The 21,712-nt window shown below is 43.3% G+C and overlaps 1 protein-coding gene across 1 annotated transcript in view; it reads left to right on the plus strand.

The window, feature by feature from the left end:
- Nucleotides 1–21,712, plus strand: part of HSD17B4 (hydroxysteroid 17-beta dehydrogenase 4) — a 397,700-nt gene that overhangs the window by 145,422 nt on the left and 230,566 nt on the right. The window contains exons 10-11 of the mRNA XM_073554879.1: nt 2,128–2,152; nt 3,853–3,981. Of these exons, the coding sequence (XP_073410980.1) occupies nt 2,128–2,152; nt 3,853–3,981 (154 nt within the window). The remainder of the gene's footprint in view (nt 1–2,127; nt 2,153–3,852; nt 3,982–21,712) is intronic.

A 21,712-nucleotide genomic window follows, 5' to 3' on the forward strand; every position in this document is an offset into this window, starting at 1 on the left:
AAAAAGCCAGGCTGGAGTTTGCCAAAACTTACCTGAAAAAGCCTAAAACGTTTTGGAAGAATGTTCTCTGGTCAGATGAGACAAAAGTAGAACTTTTTGGGCAAAGGCATCAACATAGAGTTTACAGGAGAAAAAAAGAGGCATTCAAAGAAAAAAAACACGGTCCCTACAGTCAAACATGGCGGAGGTTCCCTGATGTTTTGGGGTTGCTTTGCTTCCTCTGGCACTGGACTGCTTAACCGTGTGCATGGCACTATGAAGTCTGAAGACTACCAACAAATTTTGCAGCATAATGTAGGGCCCAGTGTGAGAAAGCTGGGTCTCCCTCAGAGGTCATGGGTCTTCCAGCAGGACAATGACCCAAAACACACTTCAAAAAGCACTAGAAAATGGTTTGAGAGAAAGCACTGGAGACTTCTAAGGTGGCCAGCAATGAGTCCAGACCTGAATCCCATAGAACACCTGTGGAGAGATGTAAAATGGCAGTTTGGAGAAGGCACCCTTCAAATATCAGGGACCTGGAGCAGTTTGCCAAAGAAGAATGGTCTAAAATTCCAGCAGAGCATTGTAAGAAACTCATTGATGGTTACCGGAAGCGGTTGGTCGCAGTTATTTTGGCTAAAGGTTGTGCAACCAAGTATTAGGCTGAGGGTGCCAATACTTTTGTCTGGCCCATTTTTGGAGTTTTGTGTGAAATGATCAATGTTTTGCTTCATTCTCTTTTGTGTTTTTTCATTTAAGACAAATTAAATGAAGATAATACCAAAGAATTTGTGTTTGCAATCATTTTCAGGAAGAAACTGAGTATTATCTGACAGAATTGCAGGGGTGTCAATACTTTTGGTCACAACTGTACTTTGGGGTTGTGTTGCAGCCAATGGCATGGGGAACGTTTCACGGGTAGAGAGGAAGAATGGATTCAATGAAATTTCAACAAATTCTTGATGCAAACATAACACCATCTGTAAAATGCTGAAGTTGAGAAGAGAATGGCTTCTACAAATGGATAATGATCCTAAACACACTTCAAAATCCATAATAGACTACCACAAAAGGTGCAAGCTGAAGGTTTTGCAATGTCCCTCACAGTCTCCTGATCTGAGCATCATTGAAAATCTGTGTCTAGACCTCAAAATAAGACGACCCAGGAATCTCACAGAAGTGGAGGAATTTTACAAGGAAGAATGGATGAAAATCCCTCTAACGAGAATTAAAAGACTCCGTTCTGCCTGCAAAAAGCGTTTATCATCTGTGATACTTGCAAAACGGGGTGCTGCTAGGTACTAACAATGCAGGATGCCCAAACTTTTGCATTGGCTAATTATCCTTTTTGTAATTTTTAATATATAAAAAAGAAAAATAATATATATATATATATATATTTTATGCCAAAAATACAAATGAAATGTGACCTCTTTAACTTTAGCCTTTTTAGAGATCATTTCATCTTTATAATTGCTTAACTGTTCACAATAACAGTCATTTTGACCAGGGGTGCCCAAACTTTTACATGCCACTGTAATTACATCCTCTTTGTAGTAAGTAACATTTTGACCCGCCTTTCACAGTCTTTGCCAGCAGATTGCAAGATGCACATGCTATGGATGTGTTCTATTACGTGCCATTATGCCATCAGTTAATAATTTACCTAATTATGAATCCGTGTTGGATGAGTTCTGTTTTAGAACTTCTGGGAATCCTTTTATCTGTTTTTTTCGGAGATTGTTATTGGCATTAATGAAGATATCTATTTGTAATTATTGACGTGTTGATCCATTTTTGTAATCAGAATATTGGTTCTGGTATTTTTTTTATTTTTTATTCCTAATCATTCAGAGTACTAAATCTGAGAGTTCAAGTCTGTTGGATTAATGGTTTCCATATTCTGCAGTCTTCGCTCCAGATGAAGCTTCTAACGCAAATTTAAACAGTCTTAAATAACAGTTCACCATCACTTTAATACATTACATTTTACTGTTCTATAAACTTCTTACAAGAAAGCTACACACTTTATTTCGAGAAAAGCTTGTAGGTTTCTAAGTTCAAAACAAAAAAAACCCAAAACAATGACCGTAACTCTACGGTTTGACTCTATCCGCAGACTTAATTGTGTCTTCTGTCTTTCAGGTTGGAGCTGGATGGATTGGAAAGTGTGAGTGTTTCATAAGATCTATATACTTGTTTGCGATGGAGGGTCTTCCCCTCACCCCCATATCTATGTCCTAATAGGAACTGGATTTTTGCAATCAACAAGAGTAATAAGTGTTTCAAGCCGTAACAAAGTGGCTTTGTCCATTTAGTAGCACTCTCTAACACTGCATTTTATCTCCCATTCATGTGCATAGGGGATAAGATTTCAGAACGGCCCCTAAATAACGTACAGAGTCCTGTTCTTTTGACTCCATATCTTTAAGCTCTGACCGCCACAAGGGCAGATAACAGCTCATCAGTGGGGTTGGCGAATGTCAGACCCCCACCGATATAACATTGATGACCTCTCCAGAGGATACATCATCAGTATCTTGGTCCCAGAGGACCCCATTAATCTGAGTGGTGCATGAACAGGGAAGTGGATTTTGCTACAGATCGGCAATAAAATGCGCATGTGGATTTTATTGCAGGGTTTTAAATTTTTTTGTGATTTTTTTTTTTTTTTACATATTTTGTAAAGGGTTAACTCCACTGTGGAAGTCCACAGAGACAATGTGGTGAAAATGTTAAAGTTGTGGTCCAGAATTTGTTTGTTGGTCCTTTTGCCTCCTACTGAAAAAAAGATCAGAAATTTGTATACACCTGAAAATGGTAAAATTTAAAACCCCGCAACTTGTGCAAAAATAATCCTTTATAAAATGCTCCCTGGCTAAAAATATAAAGTTACGGCTCTCCGGGTATGCCAGAACAAACCATGTTTAGTAGCCAAACTAAATCAAGCGTGTTCACTTAGTATCGCCATTTTTACTTGAAAGTCCTAAAACCAAAAAAATAGCGGAGTAGCTTTTTATTTTTCTTAACCCCGTTTGGATTTTTTTATAGTGTTTTTTTTTTTTTTTACAGTACATTTTTTTGTATGTGAATGATGTCAGATAAAACAACAACTTGTCCCTCTAAAAAAAAACAAAAAAACAAGCCCTCATATGGTAGAGAATATAAAAAAAAAGTATGGTTCTTTACAGGTGAGGAGGATATAGCGAGAAATGTGTGTCCCCCAATGGGTTAATATCCTTGTGAATTAGTTCATGTATAGACTAATGTCCAAACTGCCTCTCGCTGGCTGTCGTTCTCCATATACTCTGTTATGTGAGGAGGCATTGTGTCCCAGTCGGTGGTTTGGTTTGTGTTTGTACAGTTTGCATTTTTCGTCTGTCCGCTTTTGAAGACGTTATTTTTTTTTAAATAAACTGGGATTGATCAACTGAACTGAGGTTTACAAATGGCCTGTAACACAGCCTGCTCCTTGGCATTGTTCTCGCTCACGCTGCCTCTCGCTCCTTTGCCACCGCCGTTTCAGGGGCAAGCATTTCAGCATGAAAAGTAATTTTCACTTTTTTTGGAAGCAGTGTTTGTGCTTGACAAAAGCAAACAAAACCCCTCAGTGACATCAGAAGTTTTCCTCGGAAAGGTCTCTTCCCTCCTGTGCTGGGCAGCTTTGTTTTGTGGTGCCGGAGAAATGGCGAGGCCCCTTTATAAAGCCGCTTGCAAAAAAAAAAGAAAAAACTGCACTTGCCTTGAGAGGGTTCTGAGAATTCTTTAGAAAGTAGCCTTTAGAAGTAAGTTTACATTGTATTGCTTCGCACTCTTTGCCATCACCTTGAGGATTCTGATCAATATTTTCTATTCCCTTCTTGTAATTAGTGCGTTGGGAGAGAACTGTTGGCTCCATTATCAGACAGCAGAATCGCCCAATGACACCAGAAGCTGTCCGTGATGAGTGGTCAAAGATTTGTGATTTTGATAATGCTACGAAGCCACAAACAATTCAAGGTAACCCTATTAATCAGGTTTCAATATGTTCTTACAACTAATGAAATGTGTGCTTTTTATTTTTTGTTTAAATTATACCTGTTTTTAGTTTATTAAGGGGAATTTGTCAGCAGGTTTTTCCTATGTAATGTGACAGCAGCTTGATTCAGGGACAAACCCAGGTTTCAGTGATGCATCACTTAGTTTACAGGGTGCAGCAGTTGTGATATTCGCAGTTTTTGTTTCTCTGCCGCAGAGCTCTGAATGCTGAGCTGTGTATGACCCCGCTCACACCACTGATTGGCCGCTTTCCATGTAAATTGACAAAAGGCTGCTAATCAGTGCTGTAGGTGTGGTTGGACTAGGAGGCTCGAAAGACACCTAGTCTTGTAGTAGTAATCTCCTGCTAATAAAACACTGTTTTTATTGAAATTGCAAAATCCTGCCCAATAAGTGATACATCCCTGGAATTGGGGTCTCAGCCCCTATATCATGGTGTCCTCACCATTTTGTGAATTCTGTATTGGTTTGACTTGCGGAGTGTTGGAGCTGTGTCTCACCTAAGGGCTTCTACTCAGATTTTTCTAATCTGCACTTTAGCAGGGCATATGCTCTGTAATTGTTGCGGAATGCAATGATCTTCCCTGAATTGTATATTTATCTCTACAGCTCCTTTACAATATTTTATTTTTGTCAAGTCGAGAAAAAGAAACAACAGACACTCAAAACTTTCACATGGAAAACAAGAAAATAATCATAGAATATGTCTACTTCTATACGTACGTTATCAGTGTGTACTGTGAGATTTAGAGCGATCTCAGGCCTCGAAATGCGCTCGTCAAAGTAGGTTTTAGAATTCCCCCAAAATGTAAGAAGAAACTGAAAGGAGACAAGGTCTCAAATATGTGAACTTGCAGAATTTTTCTAAAACTGTATAATTTCGGTATAATTTACGCATAAATAGGATTTTAAGCCACTGAGCTTTGATATTGTGGGAATACCTCTTTAATCCCTTCCTGATATGGAACAAACCTGTACATCCTGTGATGTTTGTAGCAGGTTCAGGAGCTGAGCAGATGCCGGCAGTGTTGCAAAGACAACATCTACCTTTAACCACTTCATAACATTCCCTGTATGTGTACGACGCATGTTGGAAGCAGGTGTGAGAAGCGGGCTCACCCAATGAGTCCACCCCTTACCTGGCAGGTGATGACTCTTGTTAAATGCCGCTGTCAATCTCTGACAGCAGTATTTAACACGTGCCGACGTGCGCATTTGTCGTTAAGTTCAAAAGAGACCTTGAGTTTTGCTGTCACATCATTATATATAGCACAAACGATCGGACGATCTTAAAGTCCTCTAAGGGGCTAGCAAAAAAAAAAAAAAAAAGGTGTAGAAAAAATATAAGAAATCTAAAAGTTCAAATCACTCCTCCATTGAGAATAAAGACATAAAAAATATATACATTTGTGCTATCACCGTGTTCAGAAATGTCTGATCTATCAAAATATGAAAATAACCCAAACTGGAAAAGATTCAAGAACACTAAAATTGTTTTTTTGGTCCCCCGTTTCCAGAAAAAATGCTGTAGCAAGCAATCAAAAAGTCAAATCTATCCCAAAATGCTATTAATAAAAAGTCTTACCCTGCAAAAAATAAGCCATCACATAGCTACATTGGCCAAAAAAAAAATGTTGTGGGTCTCGGAAAATAGCGACACAACCCCCAAAATTTATTTGTTGCAAACGTCTCATATTTTTTTCCACTACTAAATTCTAATAATAAAAAAGCTGGACACATTTGAAATCGTCATAATCGTATTGATGATGAGAATCATATTACATGATAATTTTTACCACAAAATGTACACCGCAAAAACAATTACCAAGAAACAATGTCAGAATTGTGTTGTGTTTTGTTTTTCCACAATTTCACTGCACTTGAAATTTTTTTTCCATTTTTCGAGTACACTATGTGATAAAATGAATGATAACATTCAAAAGTACAACTTGTCCTGCAAGAAACAAGCCCTCACATATCTATGTGGACAGAGAAATACGAGTTATGCCTCTGGGAAGGAGGGGAAGAAAAAAGGAAACGCAAAAATGGAAATTTGTGCGGCATCAAAGGGTTAACAGCTGCAACCAGAGCTAGGCTTTAATTGTTGCAGATAACCCCTTAAATGCTGCTGTCAATCATTGAGCGTATCATTGGAGGGTCGTGGTCCTGGAGGGGCGCACCGATAAGTATGCTGAATGGATCAAATGTGATTGTGGGGTTGCAATGGCAGCATGGAGACTGCTGAAGACATCCATGGCTTTCATCTTAGTTAATATGGAAATTTCATACTAGAATCTGTTTCCCTATATACTGAAATACTCGTGTTACATTATATAGAACAAACTATTGCAGATCAAGAGCACTAAAACTGTAGTTTATGAAATCGCCCACCCTTTAAAAGTAAAAAATTAAAAGCGTTAATACAGTGAACACTGTGAAGCAGAGTAAAAAAAAAATGAATTAAAAATCTAAACTAGAGGATTGCTGTTTTCTCATTGCCTTGCTTCCCTTAAAAATATGCAATTCAAAAGTACCAAAATATGTGTATCTAAAGATGCTACCACTTAAAGGGTTGTCGACTACTAGTACAACCCCTTTTCATTCCCCATGCAAATAAAAACACCTATGCTCTACTCCCTGGCTTTCACCTTTCTAGCAGTGTCGGCACTCGCGTTCTCTGGGCTCATGTGAGGTTGTTGCATCACACGAGCCCTGAGCCCAATCAGCATCGGCGTTACTGTCTCCGCCTTTGGACAAATCGAACATCAAGGAGAAGTCAGAGAGCAGCTGCCGCTATGAGTCCCTGCAGATGTTCAATACATCCGAAGGTGGGGACAGTAACGCCAGCGCTGATTGGGCTCAGGGCTCGTGTGACGTCACAACCTCACATGAGCCCAGAGAATGCGAGTGCCGACACCACTGGAATGGCGCCGGCAAGGGAGAGGAGTAAAAGTGTTTTTATCTGAACTGGGTCAGACATGCTGAATGAGAAGGGGTTGTACTAGTAGTGGGCAACCCCCTTTAAGAAATCAGTGTCAATGAATGAAAATGTTGCGGAAGTCAGAAAATGGCTGCACGATTGTTTTTCCTTTTTCATATAAATTTCAAATTTTTTTTTTTTTTTTTTTTTTACACTACATTTATATATTGTGCTTATCTGGGAAGTAATGTTGCCAGAAAATTTCTAGTGCTTAATGAATGTCTTAAAGACAAAACGCCAAAATCAATGGCGACGATGTAGTTTTTCCAGTACATTATATGGTTAAAGTAATTGGTGTCATTAAAAACTACAGCTTGCAAGAAATCAAGTCTTCACATGGCTATGCTGGTAGTAGAATAAAGTTACAGCTCTTGTTAGTCGGAGAATAAACATGAATGTGCAAAAAAAAAAAATGGAAAATCGCCCAATCTCAAATGGGATAATGATACTTTATGACATGTTTTTTCTGATCAAACTTGTGTGTCCGCCTGCATTAAAAAAACCACAAACAAGAAAAGCACCACCCCAACTTTGCGATGCTGCAGCAGTGTACAGGAAGGCCTGCCGGGGGTTTCCAGTGTTGTGTCCTGACGTGGTTCTTATCGCTAACCTTAACATCTGGATGAGAATAAATGACCCAGAAAATGAAGAACTAAAATATACAAATGAATAAGATCCAGGAAGCACGAGCTGTTTGCCCTTTTCAGCTTTTCTTTATCTGGGCCCAAGGCCTTGGCACGTCCGCTGTGTCCTTGACACGTGTTACTGTGGAGCAGGCTGACGGGCTGTCATTATCCAGGCTTATGGCGTGGAGGATGAGTGTTTGCTGCAACATCTTAGCAGTGCAAAATGCATGGAAGTCCTCAAGACTGTAAACAAGCCCCAGTAACGCTCTGTAAGATCTGTTTGATCCCAGTGGCACTGTTGAAAATGTATTATGTGTTTTTCTCTTTGATGAAAATTCCTTGTTAAAAAAAGATTGAAATCTCCTTCCATAGTTGCACATATCTCCCCCAGGAGAGATTTCACATCCTGACATTTAAGACATAAACAGAGCAATGGACGGCTGAGGAGCGCGCGGTCACTGTGCTCTTGAGTCAGGAGTCTGCTGTAATTGCTTTGTCTTTTTCCTTCTAATTGTATGAAAAGGCTTTTCTATTTAAATTCCATGTTCACAGGATATGAAATTACAATTAATAGAATTTATCTTTATAATTACGATTGTACTCGCTAATGAACAATGACTTGATTCCCAGTTGGCATATAGACTCATTTCCTGATTTTACAGGTTTTTAGTAGTGTAACATTCTACCAGTGATATGACATTTCTACATCTCGCTAAATACTTCTACGTATTTTTCATTTCTTAAAGGGAATCTGTCAGTAAGATCAATCCTCATAAGCCATCTATATTAGTATGTAGGTCATAGAATCATAGAATGGTAGAGTCCTGGGTCATCTGGTCCAACCCCCTGCTCAAAGCAGGATTATAATATAATAATAAATTTTATTTCTATAGCGCCGACATATTCTGCAGCACTTTACATTTCAGAGGGTACTTGTACAGACGGTAGACATTACAGCATAACATCATTCCTGACAGATATCTGTCCAGCCTCTGTTTGAAGACTTCCATTGCAGGAGAACTCACCAACTCTCATGGCAGCCTGTTCCACTCATTGATCACCCTCACTGTTAAAAAGTTTTTTCTAATATCTAATGTGTCTCTCCCTATTCAGTTTCATCCCATTGCTTCTAGTCGTTCTTTGTGCAAATGAGAATAAAGATGATCCTTCTACAATGTGACAGCCCTTGAGATATTTGTAGACAGCTATTCACACGTAGCGGTTTTTTTTTTTTTGCGTTTTCGCCGTGATTTTAAACGCGCAATTTTGCCGCAAAAAAAAAAAGCATCCCATGCAATCCTATGGCATTCCGCTCATGCTGTGCTAATGCTGCGGATTTTTCCGCGGTGGAATTGCATCGTGGAAAAATATGCAGCATGCTCATTCCTTGTGCGGAATCGCAGGAAAATGCATTGTTCTGCTTACTTTCCGCATGTGGCTGTGCCCACCATGCAAAAAGTAAGCAGAACATTTGCAGATGGTGCCCACGGTCTGGAGGAGAGGAGATTCTCCTCCAGGCCCTGGGCACCATATCCCTGTAAAAAATAGAATTAAAATAAAAAAATCGTCATATTCTCACCTTCCGATGTCCCGCACAGCGTCACCAGGCCTCAGCAATGCTCCCGGCAGGTCCCGTTCCCAGTGATGCATTGCGACAATAACCTTTGACGTCACAGTCTCGCGAAACCGTGACGTCATCAAAGGTCATTGTCGCAATGCATCACTGGGAACGGGACCTGCCGGGAGCATCGCGATGATCGGGGACGCCGGAAGGTGAGAAAAACACCATTTTTATTTTTTTATTACTTTTAACATTAGATCTTTTTACTACTGATGATGCATAGGCAGCCTCAATATTAAAAAGTTGGTCACACTCATTAAAAACAGTGTTTGACGAGTGTGTCCAACCGGTCAATCAGTTTTGCAAGCGATGCTACAGATCGCTGGGAAAACGCTAGCATTCTGCAAGCTAATTACGCTTGCAAATCACTAGTTTTCCCACGAGAAATAGGCGGGAATTAAAATGCGGTTTTCTCGCATATTTCCCATGGAATTCCGGAATTCCCGCGGCAATTCCACAACTTGTGCACATAGCCTTAAGTCTCCTCTCAGTCTTCTGAGTCATATGAAACCAAATAAAATGATACCTTGATATCTGCAATTCAATGTCTTATTTCAGAGAAATCCACTCTTTTTTTTTTTTTTTTACGATTTATGGACAGGAGACTGATCTGCATGAGACTCCACCTCCAGAGCTTATTTTTAATAAAAGGGAGCATTACCAGTGTGAGACATGTAACTAACATAATTCAATAGAAGTGAACTTTGTCTCCTTACAAACACATTTGCTGCATCTCTCACAGCTCTGCTCAAAAACATTTATCCTCTCCTTCTAGTTCATAGATGTGAAACTCAGTCCTGCAGGCCAAATGTGGCCAGCGGTGTAGTTATATTTGGCCCGTTAGAAAATATCAAATGTCTCCTAGAGCTGGCCTGGCGGTAGACAGCGCATGCACCGCTAACACTACTCCTTAATTTTCAGTCCTGCACACTCCCTGGTTACTACAAGGCTGTTTATAACACACCCTGTAGTAACGTGCTCCCCAGCTCTGACGCATCTCCTGACCAGCATTTACGTGAGCCGGAAGTTCCCTCCTCTTCTCCCTACATCAGCGCACATTCCCCCATATATCTCAGTGTGCATAGCGCCGACTAACCCCTATCTCCTCCACTAGGTGGGCACGGGTATGCTATTGAGCCGGTGCGCTAATGCCATGATTTATTTTATTGCTCTATTTGGCCGTGTATTCTTCATTTTCTTTTTTTGTTCATTATGCTTTCCTTGTGTATTGAGATCTTACCCTTTCTGTTCACTCTCTACCATCTTGACTCTGTGAATATTATTTCAGGGCTGTTTATGTATTTCTGATTTTCTCTACTTCTTTATATTTCCTTCCATTTGCGAGTGATCACACCCTTCGTATTCCCCTGTATACAGCAATCTACCATCCCCACAACCCTAACTTCGGCAGTATTGGGGTTATCCGTACCCTAGGAAGAATCCCCCAACACTTTTTGCCCCTTCCATCCTTACTCTCCTTTTTTGTCACAATTAATGTTATTCCTTTACATGTCTTCATCACGTTTACTGGAATTTCTCTCTGTTTATAGTATTAGGCTTTGCTTGTTCCGGATTTAATGTTTAAGCAAAACTGAAGTTTGTTTCCCTATGTAAGGCTATGGGCCCACGTAGCGTTTTAAAACGCACAATGAAAACCGGACTCCTTCCCAGAAATCGCGCGCTTTTTTCTGCGCGATTTCACAGCGATTTTACTGTGATTTTGCCGCGATTTTCTCAAGCACATTCCAGGCGATTTGAAGCATCGCTTGGAAAGTGATTGACAGGTTGGTCACACTCATCAAGCATAGTGTTTGACAAGTGTGAGCAGCTTTTTACTATTGAGGCGGCATCAATAGTAAAAGATAAAATGTTAAAAAAGATAAAAGAATAAAAAATCGGGGTATATTTACCTTCCGACGTCCCGCGCTGCCATCCCGGGCCTCCGAGTTCCCAGCGATGCCTTGCGAGACCTGTGATGACGTTGGTCTCGCATTACTATAGCGATTTCGCAAGACCGCGTCATCACAGAACCTTGCCGCAAGGCATTACTGGGAACGCTTAGGATGGGAATGCAGCGCGGGACGCCGGAAGGTAAATATACCCCGATTTTTTTTTTTTTTTTTTTTTTTTTTTACAGGGGTATGGTACCCAGGGCCTGGAGGACAGTCTCCTCTCCTCCACACCGTGGGTACCAACCGCACATGAGACGCTTAACTTCCCGCATGGTGGGAATAGCCCATTCCCATTCCTATGAGTGCGGAATCGCAGCAATTCTTTTCGATTCCGCACAAAAGAATGATCATGCTGCGATTTTTTCCGCGATGCAATTCCGCCGCGGAAAAAAGCGCAGCATTAGCACAGCATGTGCGGCATGCCATAGGAATGCATGGGATGCATCATGTACAAGATTTTTAAACGTTTTTGCGGCAAAAACGCTTAAAAATCGCATCGTGGGCACACAGCCTTAAGGTTCATCTTTATATCGGTTTTCCAAAGAATTTTTTTTAAAAGTTTCTTAAAACTTTGCTGCTGTAGTGCCTTTAAGTCCTTAATGTTACAAATCCGACAGCGCCCTTGCTGCGTTCTGTTACTCTTTCCTCCCTCCCTCTCGTCTCTCACTTGGGGTACATTTAATTGACCGTATTTTCAGTCTGAGATCTGTCCATGAAAAATCTGACTTCGCACAGACAGCAATGACCCACAAGGACCAAATTTCTTCAGTTGGTCTGTTCACATGACGGATGATCGAAAGTCCACTTGAAAATATTGCAGCATTCACTCGTCAGTTCCATATTTTGGCGGAAACTCTATTTCAGTGTAAAAAGAAAAGTCTGATCCCATACTGATCAGCCTTACAGTATCCGATACATTGTAATTCTTCACATAATAATCTGTATTTGGTATTCTAAATTTCATACACTAATTTATAAAAACAAATCCATATTGATGTAAAACAGACATACCGATAGAACACTGATGACAATGCAGATGAAGTCATTCTGTTTTTCTAAAATGAAAATCTGAAATTTTATATGCTCGTGTGAACGTGGCCTTAGAAATAGTCTCAGGAAAGGTGTTGTACATAGATCTCAAGAGGGCAGAGCAGACGTAGTGTAGAAAAGGTGAGAGCCTTGAAGAGCAAATGGCAAATAAGAAGCCGTTATGATTTGAGCTAATAAAAGGGTCAAACTGGATACACACAAACCTCACATCCCAGCTTTTACAAGTGGGAGAGACTCCTACAAGAGACTACTTTTTAGTTAATGAAATTCCACCGACATGCTGTATAGATTTTTTTTTTTTTCGTGTCTGAGATCTCCACTGCCTATAAATCTGTTATCCCAACATCAATATTCAGCAAATCTACCCAACCACCCAATCCCTAGATTTTGTGGAGGAGGGGGTTGTCGAGACTCGAGGAGCTCCTCTTTGACTGGTAGTTCATGTCAGCCGTTGTACTGCTGGTCTGAGTTTGTGCATTACTATGCTTCTATATGCTAATTATGCAAATTGTCTCTTCAGAGAGGAAGAGGACTAGAACTCTAGTGCCACCTATTGGAAGTAGCAAATAGGTTGCACTAGAGTTCTAGTCCTCTTCCTCTCTGAAGAGACAATTTGCATAATTAGCATATTTCCCAGAGGAGCATTGCAGCTTTAAGTCTCCTCACCTCGACATGCTTAGCATGTCATTCTCCGCATACTTCTTGGATATGCTTCTATATGTGGCAGCCTTGATTGCTTCTTCAGCATTGAATGCGGAAGAGAATGTGGTCAGCGTGTGACCAAGTATGTAAACTGTATATGAACAGGCAAGTGGTGACATCCGGCACAGTGCAGAATCCTAATGTGTATATTACACATTGTTTGGATTTCCCATGTTAGACCAACTCCTTATTTTCAAATTTAGGTCGAAAGTGAACCTGGTAACTCGATTCATGCTCCCCAAACAGTATTGATCAAAGACTGGCTGCATGATTGCAGCCAAGTATGATTTTCTCTGAAGCTCTCAATAGTTTCAGAGAAAATGTATTTTGGACAGCTGGTCCACCCACCCCACGCTAGATGATTGACAGGTCTACTTAAATGGGAAAGACCTGTCATTCAACCAAAGAGGTTTGGGAGATCTTCAAACTATATTTCAGAGAAAAACATTCTTGATCTGCAATCGTGCAGCCTAGACCTCTGGTTTTTGGGCAGCATGAGTCAATTGACAGGTTTCTAAGTTGTACAACTTGCCCTGATCTTCAGCTTTCCCTTACAGTCCAAGTTTGGCAGCATCACTTTGTTACAGACAAACTCAGTTAGACTGTAATGCCCATTCACTGCCGTAAAGGGAATCTGTCAGCAGGATTTCACTCCCCAAACTATTTATATGCACATTTAGAGCCAAATCCAGCAATATCTTTACATGGCCAGTCTGTTCCTCTGTTACTGAGAAATCACCATTCCAATTAATATGCAAATAAGGCCATATATCAGAAATCTGTCACTTCAAGAGGAGGGGGATAGAGCTGGAGTGATGGAGGCTTCAGATGTACCATAAAAAAAGAGGGAACATGGAGCGCATTTGTGAAGGACTCAGTGACAACATATGTATAAATGAATCAGGTCAAGTGGCCTCTCAACTTAGGGGGTTATGCACCCCTGCACATCCCTAGTTGGAGCGCGACAGTAAAATGGCTGTGACTTCTATAGTGGCTGCGGATCGTCACATCATCCCGTCGAGGCTTCCTGAAGCGGTCACGTGATGCAAGTATGTCATCCGGAGAGGGGCATCACCAAATGGATGTCACCGCAGGTCCTCAATCCACATCAAAAGGAAAGCCTGGCCGGTATCGGCAGTTGCCGCATGAATGTGGGGAGTTCAGCCCGATCAGCCGTCGATTGGAAGCAGGATGAGATGCTCCAGCTGTGTTCCCTTGCAAGGGATGTGGAAATGAAGGCAAAAAACAATGTCGTCCTAAGGAGCGCTATGGCAAGAAGGGAGACAATTAAAAATAAAAGCACAAACCCTTAATAAAATTCTCTGCAACCCACAACGCGTTTCGGTAGCGGCATGCTATCTTTCTCAGTTGGTACCGAAATGAGTTGAAGGTAAAAATGGTAAAAACTGCCGCCACGACCAAACAACTCTGATGGGAAAAAACTGCCGCTACGACTGAACAACTCTGATGGTAAAAATTGCCGCTACACCAAACAACTCTGGTGGTTAACACTGCTGCTATGACCAAACAACTCTGATAGCAAAAACTGCTTCTACGACCAAACAACTGTGTTGGTAAAAACTGCCGCTACGACCATACTCGGATGGCAAAAACTTCTACTACGACCAACCTCTGATGGCAAAAACTGTCGCTATGGCCAAACTGGCAAAAATTGCCGCTACAACCAAACAAGTCTGATGGCAAAAAATACCACTACGACTAAAACTCTGATGATGAGAAAAAAATCAATGATGTCGGAATGAGCCCTTATGATTTCTTTGCAAGTCTGCTCAGCTTCATATTTTCATCTGTGATGACTTTGTCTAACAATCTATCCTTGTAATCAAAGGGAGTTTGTTTTTATTAGAAACTGAGCGTTCTGACCAGTATATGAATTCATGTCATCTTTATGTAAAAATTCTTCCAGGCAATGAGCAAAATGCACCTTTTTATTAATCGTATTTCAAAAGTGTATGTATTTTATTTATTATATTGTTTGTGTCTGCTATTCATTTGAGCAGAATTATGCAGGGCTGGAGCCTTCCTTCACTTGATGAATCTTCCCCGTACTCCTTCCCTTGCTTTTCTACTTTGCAACACAATGGAAATGATTTCATTTCTGCTCATTGCATTCTTTCATTGCCTCCCCTTGTCACAGCAGGGTGTGCTGCGCATTTGGTTTTTCTCTTGCTGGTGATGGTCATGAATTGAAATCATTTGCCAAGAAAAGTGGTTTTATTATGCTGTTAGTTTTATCTGTTAAGAAATCAGATTGGGGGGAATGATTTAAAATGAGAAGGAAAAAAAGTGTTGACTCACAATGTCGGCACCTTGTTCTCCTGCTGTTTTCACCTTGTTCTCCTGCTGTTTTCAATGCTGAATGTAGAGCAAGCATTCTGAAAACACTGGCACATTCCCCCGTATATGTTCAGCATCTCATCTTTGTTACGCACGTCCGGGTTTTGTCAGCTATAGTAACACTCGAGCTGATAAATCAAATGGGGTTCATAGAATCTAGCAATTTGATTTCCTCTCCCGCCGATCTGTGCGCACGTGCAGTCTGGTAGGAGGTAATGAAATCGTTATATTGGTGGAAGTGCACAAATGGATGTAGATTTGAAAAGCACCTTATTACGTTTTAAATGAGAAATCAATTCTGACATTGTATCTACAAGTACGCACCCGCTTTGTGAGTGACTGAGGTCTGGAGACGGAATGATTCCTCACCCTGCTGCCATTGGAAAACATTAGCTGGCATTAACAAGTTTTGACCAATTTGCGGTCTGATTATACTTCTACTAGAAGACTGATGTTCTGCTTGAAGGATAAAGATTACAGGAAATTGTACTGTCTTAATTGCTTAATTCCATCCATTGATTGGCTATGCAGGCCTGATGGGATTATAGCATTTTGCTTTGCAGAATGTTCTATGAAATGCTGTGTGCCAAAGGCCCCCTATTTAAAGATTTTGTGGTTTTCTTTAAGGTTAAAAAGACTAAGTCAAGGAGAACACATTGACAATTTTGTAGCTTGTTTTATTCTGATTGGAATAAGCCGTTGATGTTCTCTGTTGTGGGTGAAGTTTGGTTTCTTTATGATGAGTGATAATTAGAAAAAAAAGAAAATGGGGAAAAAAAACACAGTAGTGATATAAAAACATGCTCATTAGCGATGAGCAAGTATGCTCGTTGCTCGGGTTTTCCCGAGCATGCTCGGGTGATCTCCGAATATTTGGAAGTGCTCGGAGATTTAGGTTCTGTTGCCGCAGCTGCAATCCCCACATGTATTCAGGCTGTCAAGTAGCTGCAAATCATGCCGCTGCGGTGACGGAAACTAAATCTCAGATGTCAGGGAAAAGGGTGTGACCTTTGGCCCACACAGCTATCACATGTGCTTATCTTAGTTATCCCACCGCTGCCAACAATGTGATGAAAATAGCAAGCTAGTCTTGCCCTAACAATTTATCGCAAGAGCTTATTGTAGGTATCCCACTGCTGCCACAATATGTCACGAACTGCCGGGATTTATGTATATCCAACTTTCCAGCTCCGCTTTGGAACTTGCAGCTCTCCGGCGCCCCCCTTACCCCCAGGTCAGTCAGGGAACTGCACCTAGGATAGTTAGTCACCGGATGGGCTACATGTTGTGTGCAGGTTATTAGGCACGCTTAAGCGAGGGAATTATAAATACTTTGGCCACAGCCACACAATCAGCTTATAAAACCCGCTCCGTCACTGCCGGCGCTATCCAACTAACTAAAACACACTTCGCTGCCACCAGCTTTCGATTTCTATATTAATATTTTAAATTAATACAGAGGTTCCGAAGCCAACCCAAATTAGTAGAGTAATTAACTTTTAGGCACGTGAATTCGTCATAGAACATAGAACGACTAGTAATAATTTTATATTTTACTCCAAAAGGTAGGCAGTGTTTACCAAAGGTATAAAAAGGTTTTACAATTTGAGACAATTACAATATGTACAATGCGAATGCAAATAAAAGGGGATTAAGAGAAGGAATAAAACTCACGTATTGCTTAGATCATCTTAGGCAGAACCATGCTGGTAGGGGGAGGGGTGACACATCCCAATGTATCAGAAGGTCTGATTGCAGCAGCTCTCAGGCAAGAAGTGCCTGCCCACGGAGGGAAAGTACCTTATACCTCTGGGCTTGTGACATCACTAAAGGGGCTGGCTTGTGACATCCCTCCCCTAGCTCAGAGTTACAGATTTGGTTCTGAAAACTTATAATAATCATATCTCACAGAGAATACCTCGTATAGAAACGCACATAGTATCATCTTATTCAGCTTGTCGTTGGCATTCATTCACCACCAAACACGCAGCCTCGGGATGCCCCGGCTGCGCAGGAATACACTTCTCGTATTCTGTTGAAGTTAGGACTGGGAAAAACACAGGCTAAATAGTCCTGTCAAGGAAAATTCCAAATATGTCGTTTTCATTTTTCTAGCACAACCTCACACCGTTTTATGATCAAATGATTCAAATCTCATTATTGTCTATGGGAAGTCAGGGCACATGAGAAGACAAAGAAGCCCCCTGCTGTGAGGCGGGAAATCATTCACTGGTATCTCAGGTTACAATGAGTGTGTGTGCAGGCTGAGGGGGGAGGGGGTAGGACAGTGTCACAGGCTGTGAGTGAGCAGAAATTTGCTTCTGCTGGCAGGCTAAGGAAAGGAAGGGGGGGTCAAGCCCTCACCACTGGCATAGCAGAGTTCAGTGTGTGAATAGAAGAGTCTTGACTGTTCCAGAAAATGTGATCATCAGGGAAATGTTACGTCATATTTTACATTGTCGTTACACCTCCCCCTTTTAGAGTGTGCTAAGGAGGCAGGACCTGTCGGTACGCCACCAGGCGCACCTCAGCGAGTTTGCCCCGTGGTACAACCCATTGGCATTTCCATGCTCGCTACCTTTTTTGTGTTGTTCGGTAAAGTCGTTCTGCTGGAGGGCCAGGCTCCAGCATAGCAACCTTCCTGTGTACAGCCAGCTCAGAGGGTTGTGGTTCGTGACCACCTTGAAGGTGCGCCCATACAGGTAAGGCTGTAAACGTTGCAGTGCCCAGACCATAGCCAGGCACTCCTTCTCGATGGTGGAGTATGTCACTTCCCTTGGCAGAAGTTTCCAGCTCAGGTACAACACTGGGTGCTCTTGGTTCCCCGAGTCGACCTGGCTGAGCACAGCACTGAGGCCAAACTCGCTGGCGTCGGTCTGTACCAGGAATGGGCGAATGCTGTCAACTGCTTTCAACACTGTAGAGTTGAACAGGGCTTTTTTCAAAGCTCGGAAGGCCGCCTCACAGCCGTCTGTCCAGTCGATTGTTTGGGGTTGCTTCCACTTGGTGAGGTCCGTCAAGGGTCTTGCAAGGGCGCTATAGTCCTGTACGAACCGCCTATAGTACCCTGCAGTGCCCAGGAAGGACATCACCTCTTTCTTGGTCCTGGGGGTGCACCAAGACACGATTGCGTCCACTTTCTCAGGCTTTGGACTCATGGAACCCCCGCCTACCTAGTGTCCCAGGTAGTGGACCTTGCTCATGCCCATTTGGCACTTTTCCGGCTTGATGGTCAGACCTGCCTGGTGAATATGCTTGAGCACCTCCTGGAGATGCTGAAAGTGTTCCTCTCAGGTGGAACTGAAGACTGCAGTGTCGTCCAGGTACGCCACGGCGTACTTCTCCAGTCCCCGAAGCAGGTGGTTGACCATCTGCTGGAAAGTGGCAGGGGCATTTTTCATGCCGAAGGGCATGACCGTGGACTTGTACCGTCCAAAGGGGGTGATAAAGTCAGATCTCCTGCGCCACAGGGCTCAGGGGAATCTGCCAGTATCCCTGAGTCAAATCCATGATGGATATGTATTTTGCGTTTACCATCCGCTCAAGCAGATCCTCGATGCCCGGCATCGGGTGTGCATCAGAGGTTGTGATGGTGTTGAGCCCCCTGTGGTCCACACAGAACCAGGTGGTCCAATCCTTTTTGGTGTTACGGTGTTGAGAAAAAATAAAGAAGCACCTGAAAGTGGACCCTCTGGGTCACGACTCCAGAGCCCCCGAAGGCGAGTGCCCAGGTGAGGACCACCCCCTATACAGGGAGTGTTAGGGACAGGCCTCCAGGGGATAGAGCCGCAACTGCCGGAACCAAAGGGACAACTGAGGAAAAAGGAAGCGGGCACAGGCGTGGACGACAGGCAGGCCACTGGGTAAGGCAGGGACCAGTGGGGTACAGGACCGGAGAGCCGGAGGAGCACAGGACCGGAGGCTGTAAAGGTAGAGAAGCACAAGATGTAGCACTGCAGATGACCGAGACAGAGAAGGGGAAAGCAGGAGGCAGGACAGAGGGGGGAAAGCCCTAGGGAGACTGGGAGGACAGAGTACAGGAGAGACAGGCCGAGAACCAACAGGCAGAGAGACAGGCAGAACCAAGGCGCTAGCAAGCTTGGACAGAGGAAGAGAAAGGCCTGAGGACGCAGAGAGTACTGCAGCAGACGGCGTCACCGCATGAGACAATCAGGCGTCTTACCTAAGCCTGCGCCGGGCATAAGTAGCGGTGGGACCGCCATGTTGGGGGCGGGGCTAGCGCGTCACCTTACCCAGGAGGCCGCGCACTGTGTGCCCGACGCCGAGGGAGCCGGAGCCCGGGCGCGGGGAGGCGCCGAGAAGCAGGAGCGCGCCGGGCAGAGCGCACAGAGAGGAAAGTGGGAGGAGCCGGGGCCTGCACCATGACAGTACCCCCCTCTTTACGCCCCCTCCTCCTAATGTTAGAGAGGAACCGTCTCATAATGCGGGGAGCATCAATATTCTGGGGTTCCCATGATCTCTCCTCGGGACCAAAGCCCTTCCAATCAACCAAAAGCAGAGTTCTCCCTCTAACAGTCTTTCTAGCCAAAATATCGCGCACCTCAATCGTGTTATCCATGCTACATGGTTGGGAGGTTTGAGAAGGTGCAGAATGAAAGTGGTTAAACACGGCTGGTTTAAGGAGAGATACATGGAAGGTGTTGGGAATCTTTAGTGAGGCGGGTAATTTTAACTTGTAGGCCACGTTGTTGATCCGGCTTACGACCTCAAAGGGACCAATGTAACGTGGACCTAATTTGTAAAAGAGAATTTTCAACCTGATATATCGAGAAGCTAGCCAAACCTTATCCCCAGGGCGATACGGGGGAAAATCTAGCCGTCTCTTGTCGGCATACCGTTTCATTCTGAGACTGGCACTCTCAAGGGCCCTTTTGGTCTCCCTCCAAATCTGAGAGAAGTCTATGGACAAGGAATTCGCTGCCGGCACACCCGAGGTGGGGACATGGGAAGAGGAATGCCGGGGTGTTGACCAAAAACCACAAAGAAAGGAGATTTGGAAGAGGCTTCACTTGGATGGTTGTTGTAGGCGAATTCTGCCCAAGGGGGGAGAGAGACCCAGTCGTCGTGATGAGCATTGGAAAAGTGCCGAAGGTAAGATGTTAAGACTTGGTTGACTCGCTCGACTTGACCATTCGACTGAGGGTGATAGGCTGAGGAGAAATCCAATGTTATCTTCAGTAATCCGCAGAGAGCGCGCCAAAAACGGGAGGTAAATTGGACTCCTCGATCCGAGACTATATGTTGAGGAAAACCATGAAGGCGAAAAATGTGCCGCAAAAAGATCTTCGCCAATTCAGGAGCAGTAGGCAGACCAGGCAGAGCGATGAAGTGGGCCATTTTGGAAAATCGATCCTCGACCACCAAAATCACAGTACATCGAGACGAAGGAGGCAAGTCAGTGAGGAAATCCATGGCAGTATGAGTCCATGGGTTTGCAGGTACTGGTAACGGATGCAGGAGTCCCGCGGGAGCATGCCGGGGAACCTTGTTCCGGGCGCACGAAGGACAGGAGACAAAGTCTTGAACATCCTTGCGAAGCGAAGGCCACCAGTAATGGCGGGAGACAAGCGAGAGGGTCTTATTAATTCCGGCATGTCCAGAGAATCTAGAAGAGTGACTCCATCGTAAGACTTTTAATCGATCTCCACTCCAAACAAAGGTCTTACCAGATGGTGGGGAGACCAGGCTTACAGGGGCTACAGTAAGGATCTTGGCAGGGTCAATGAGATGGTTTGGACCCTCCTCCTTGTCAACAGACAGGAAGGACCGTGAAAGAGCATTCGCCTTGATGTTCTTTTCCCCGGGTCGGAAGTGGAGCTCAAAGTCAAATCTCTCGAAAAACAGTGACCATCTGGCCTGTCGAGGGTTGAGCCTCTGGGCGGACTGAAGATAGGCCAGATTCTCGTGATCTGTAAAAATGATGAATGCATGGAGAGCACCCTCAAGAAGATGGCGCCACTCCTCAAGAGCCATCTTTATGGCCAAGAGTTCTCTATCTCCAACGGCAGTTACGTTCGGGAGCGGAGAAAGCCTTTGAAAAGAATCCACAAGTAGGAGTGCGGCCCGAGGAGGATTTCTGCAGGAGAACTGCTCCAGCTCCCACCGAGGATGCGTCCACCTCGAGGATGAATGGCCTGCTGGCATCCGGGCCTTGAAGTGCCGGAGATTTAGCGAATTCTTGCTTCAGGGTCGCGAAGGCTACTTCAGCTTCAGAGGGCCAATGATTGGAATCTGCCCCTTTTGCGGACAAGAGCTGAGATGGGTTTAGTCAAAGAAAAAAAATGAGGGGTAAATTGCCTATAATTGGCAAAACACGAAAACCGTTGCATCGCCTTGACTCCGGAGGGACGCGGCCAATTGAGAACTGCTGAGACTTTCTCAG

This window comes from Dendrobates tinctorius, unplaced genomic scaffold (genome assembly GCF_039654945.1).
Source record: "Dendrobates tinctorius isolate UK_male_01 unplaced genomic scaffold, ASM3965494v1 ptg000003l, whole genome shotgun sequence".
Lineage (NCBI taxonomy): Eukaryota > Metazoa > Chordata > Amphibia > Anura > Dendrobatidae > Dendrobates > Dendrobates tinctorius.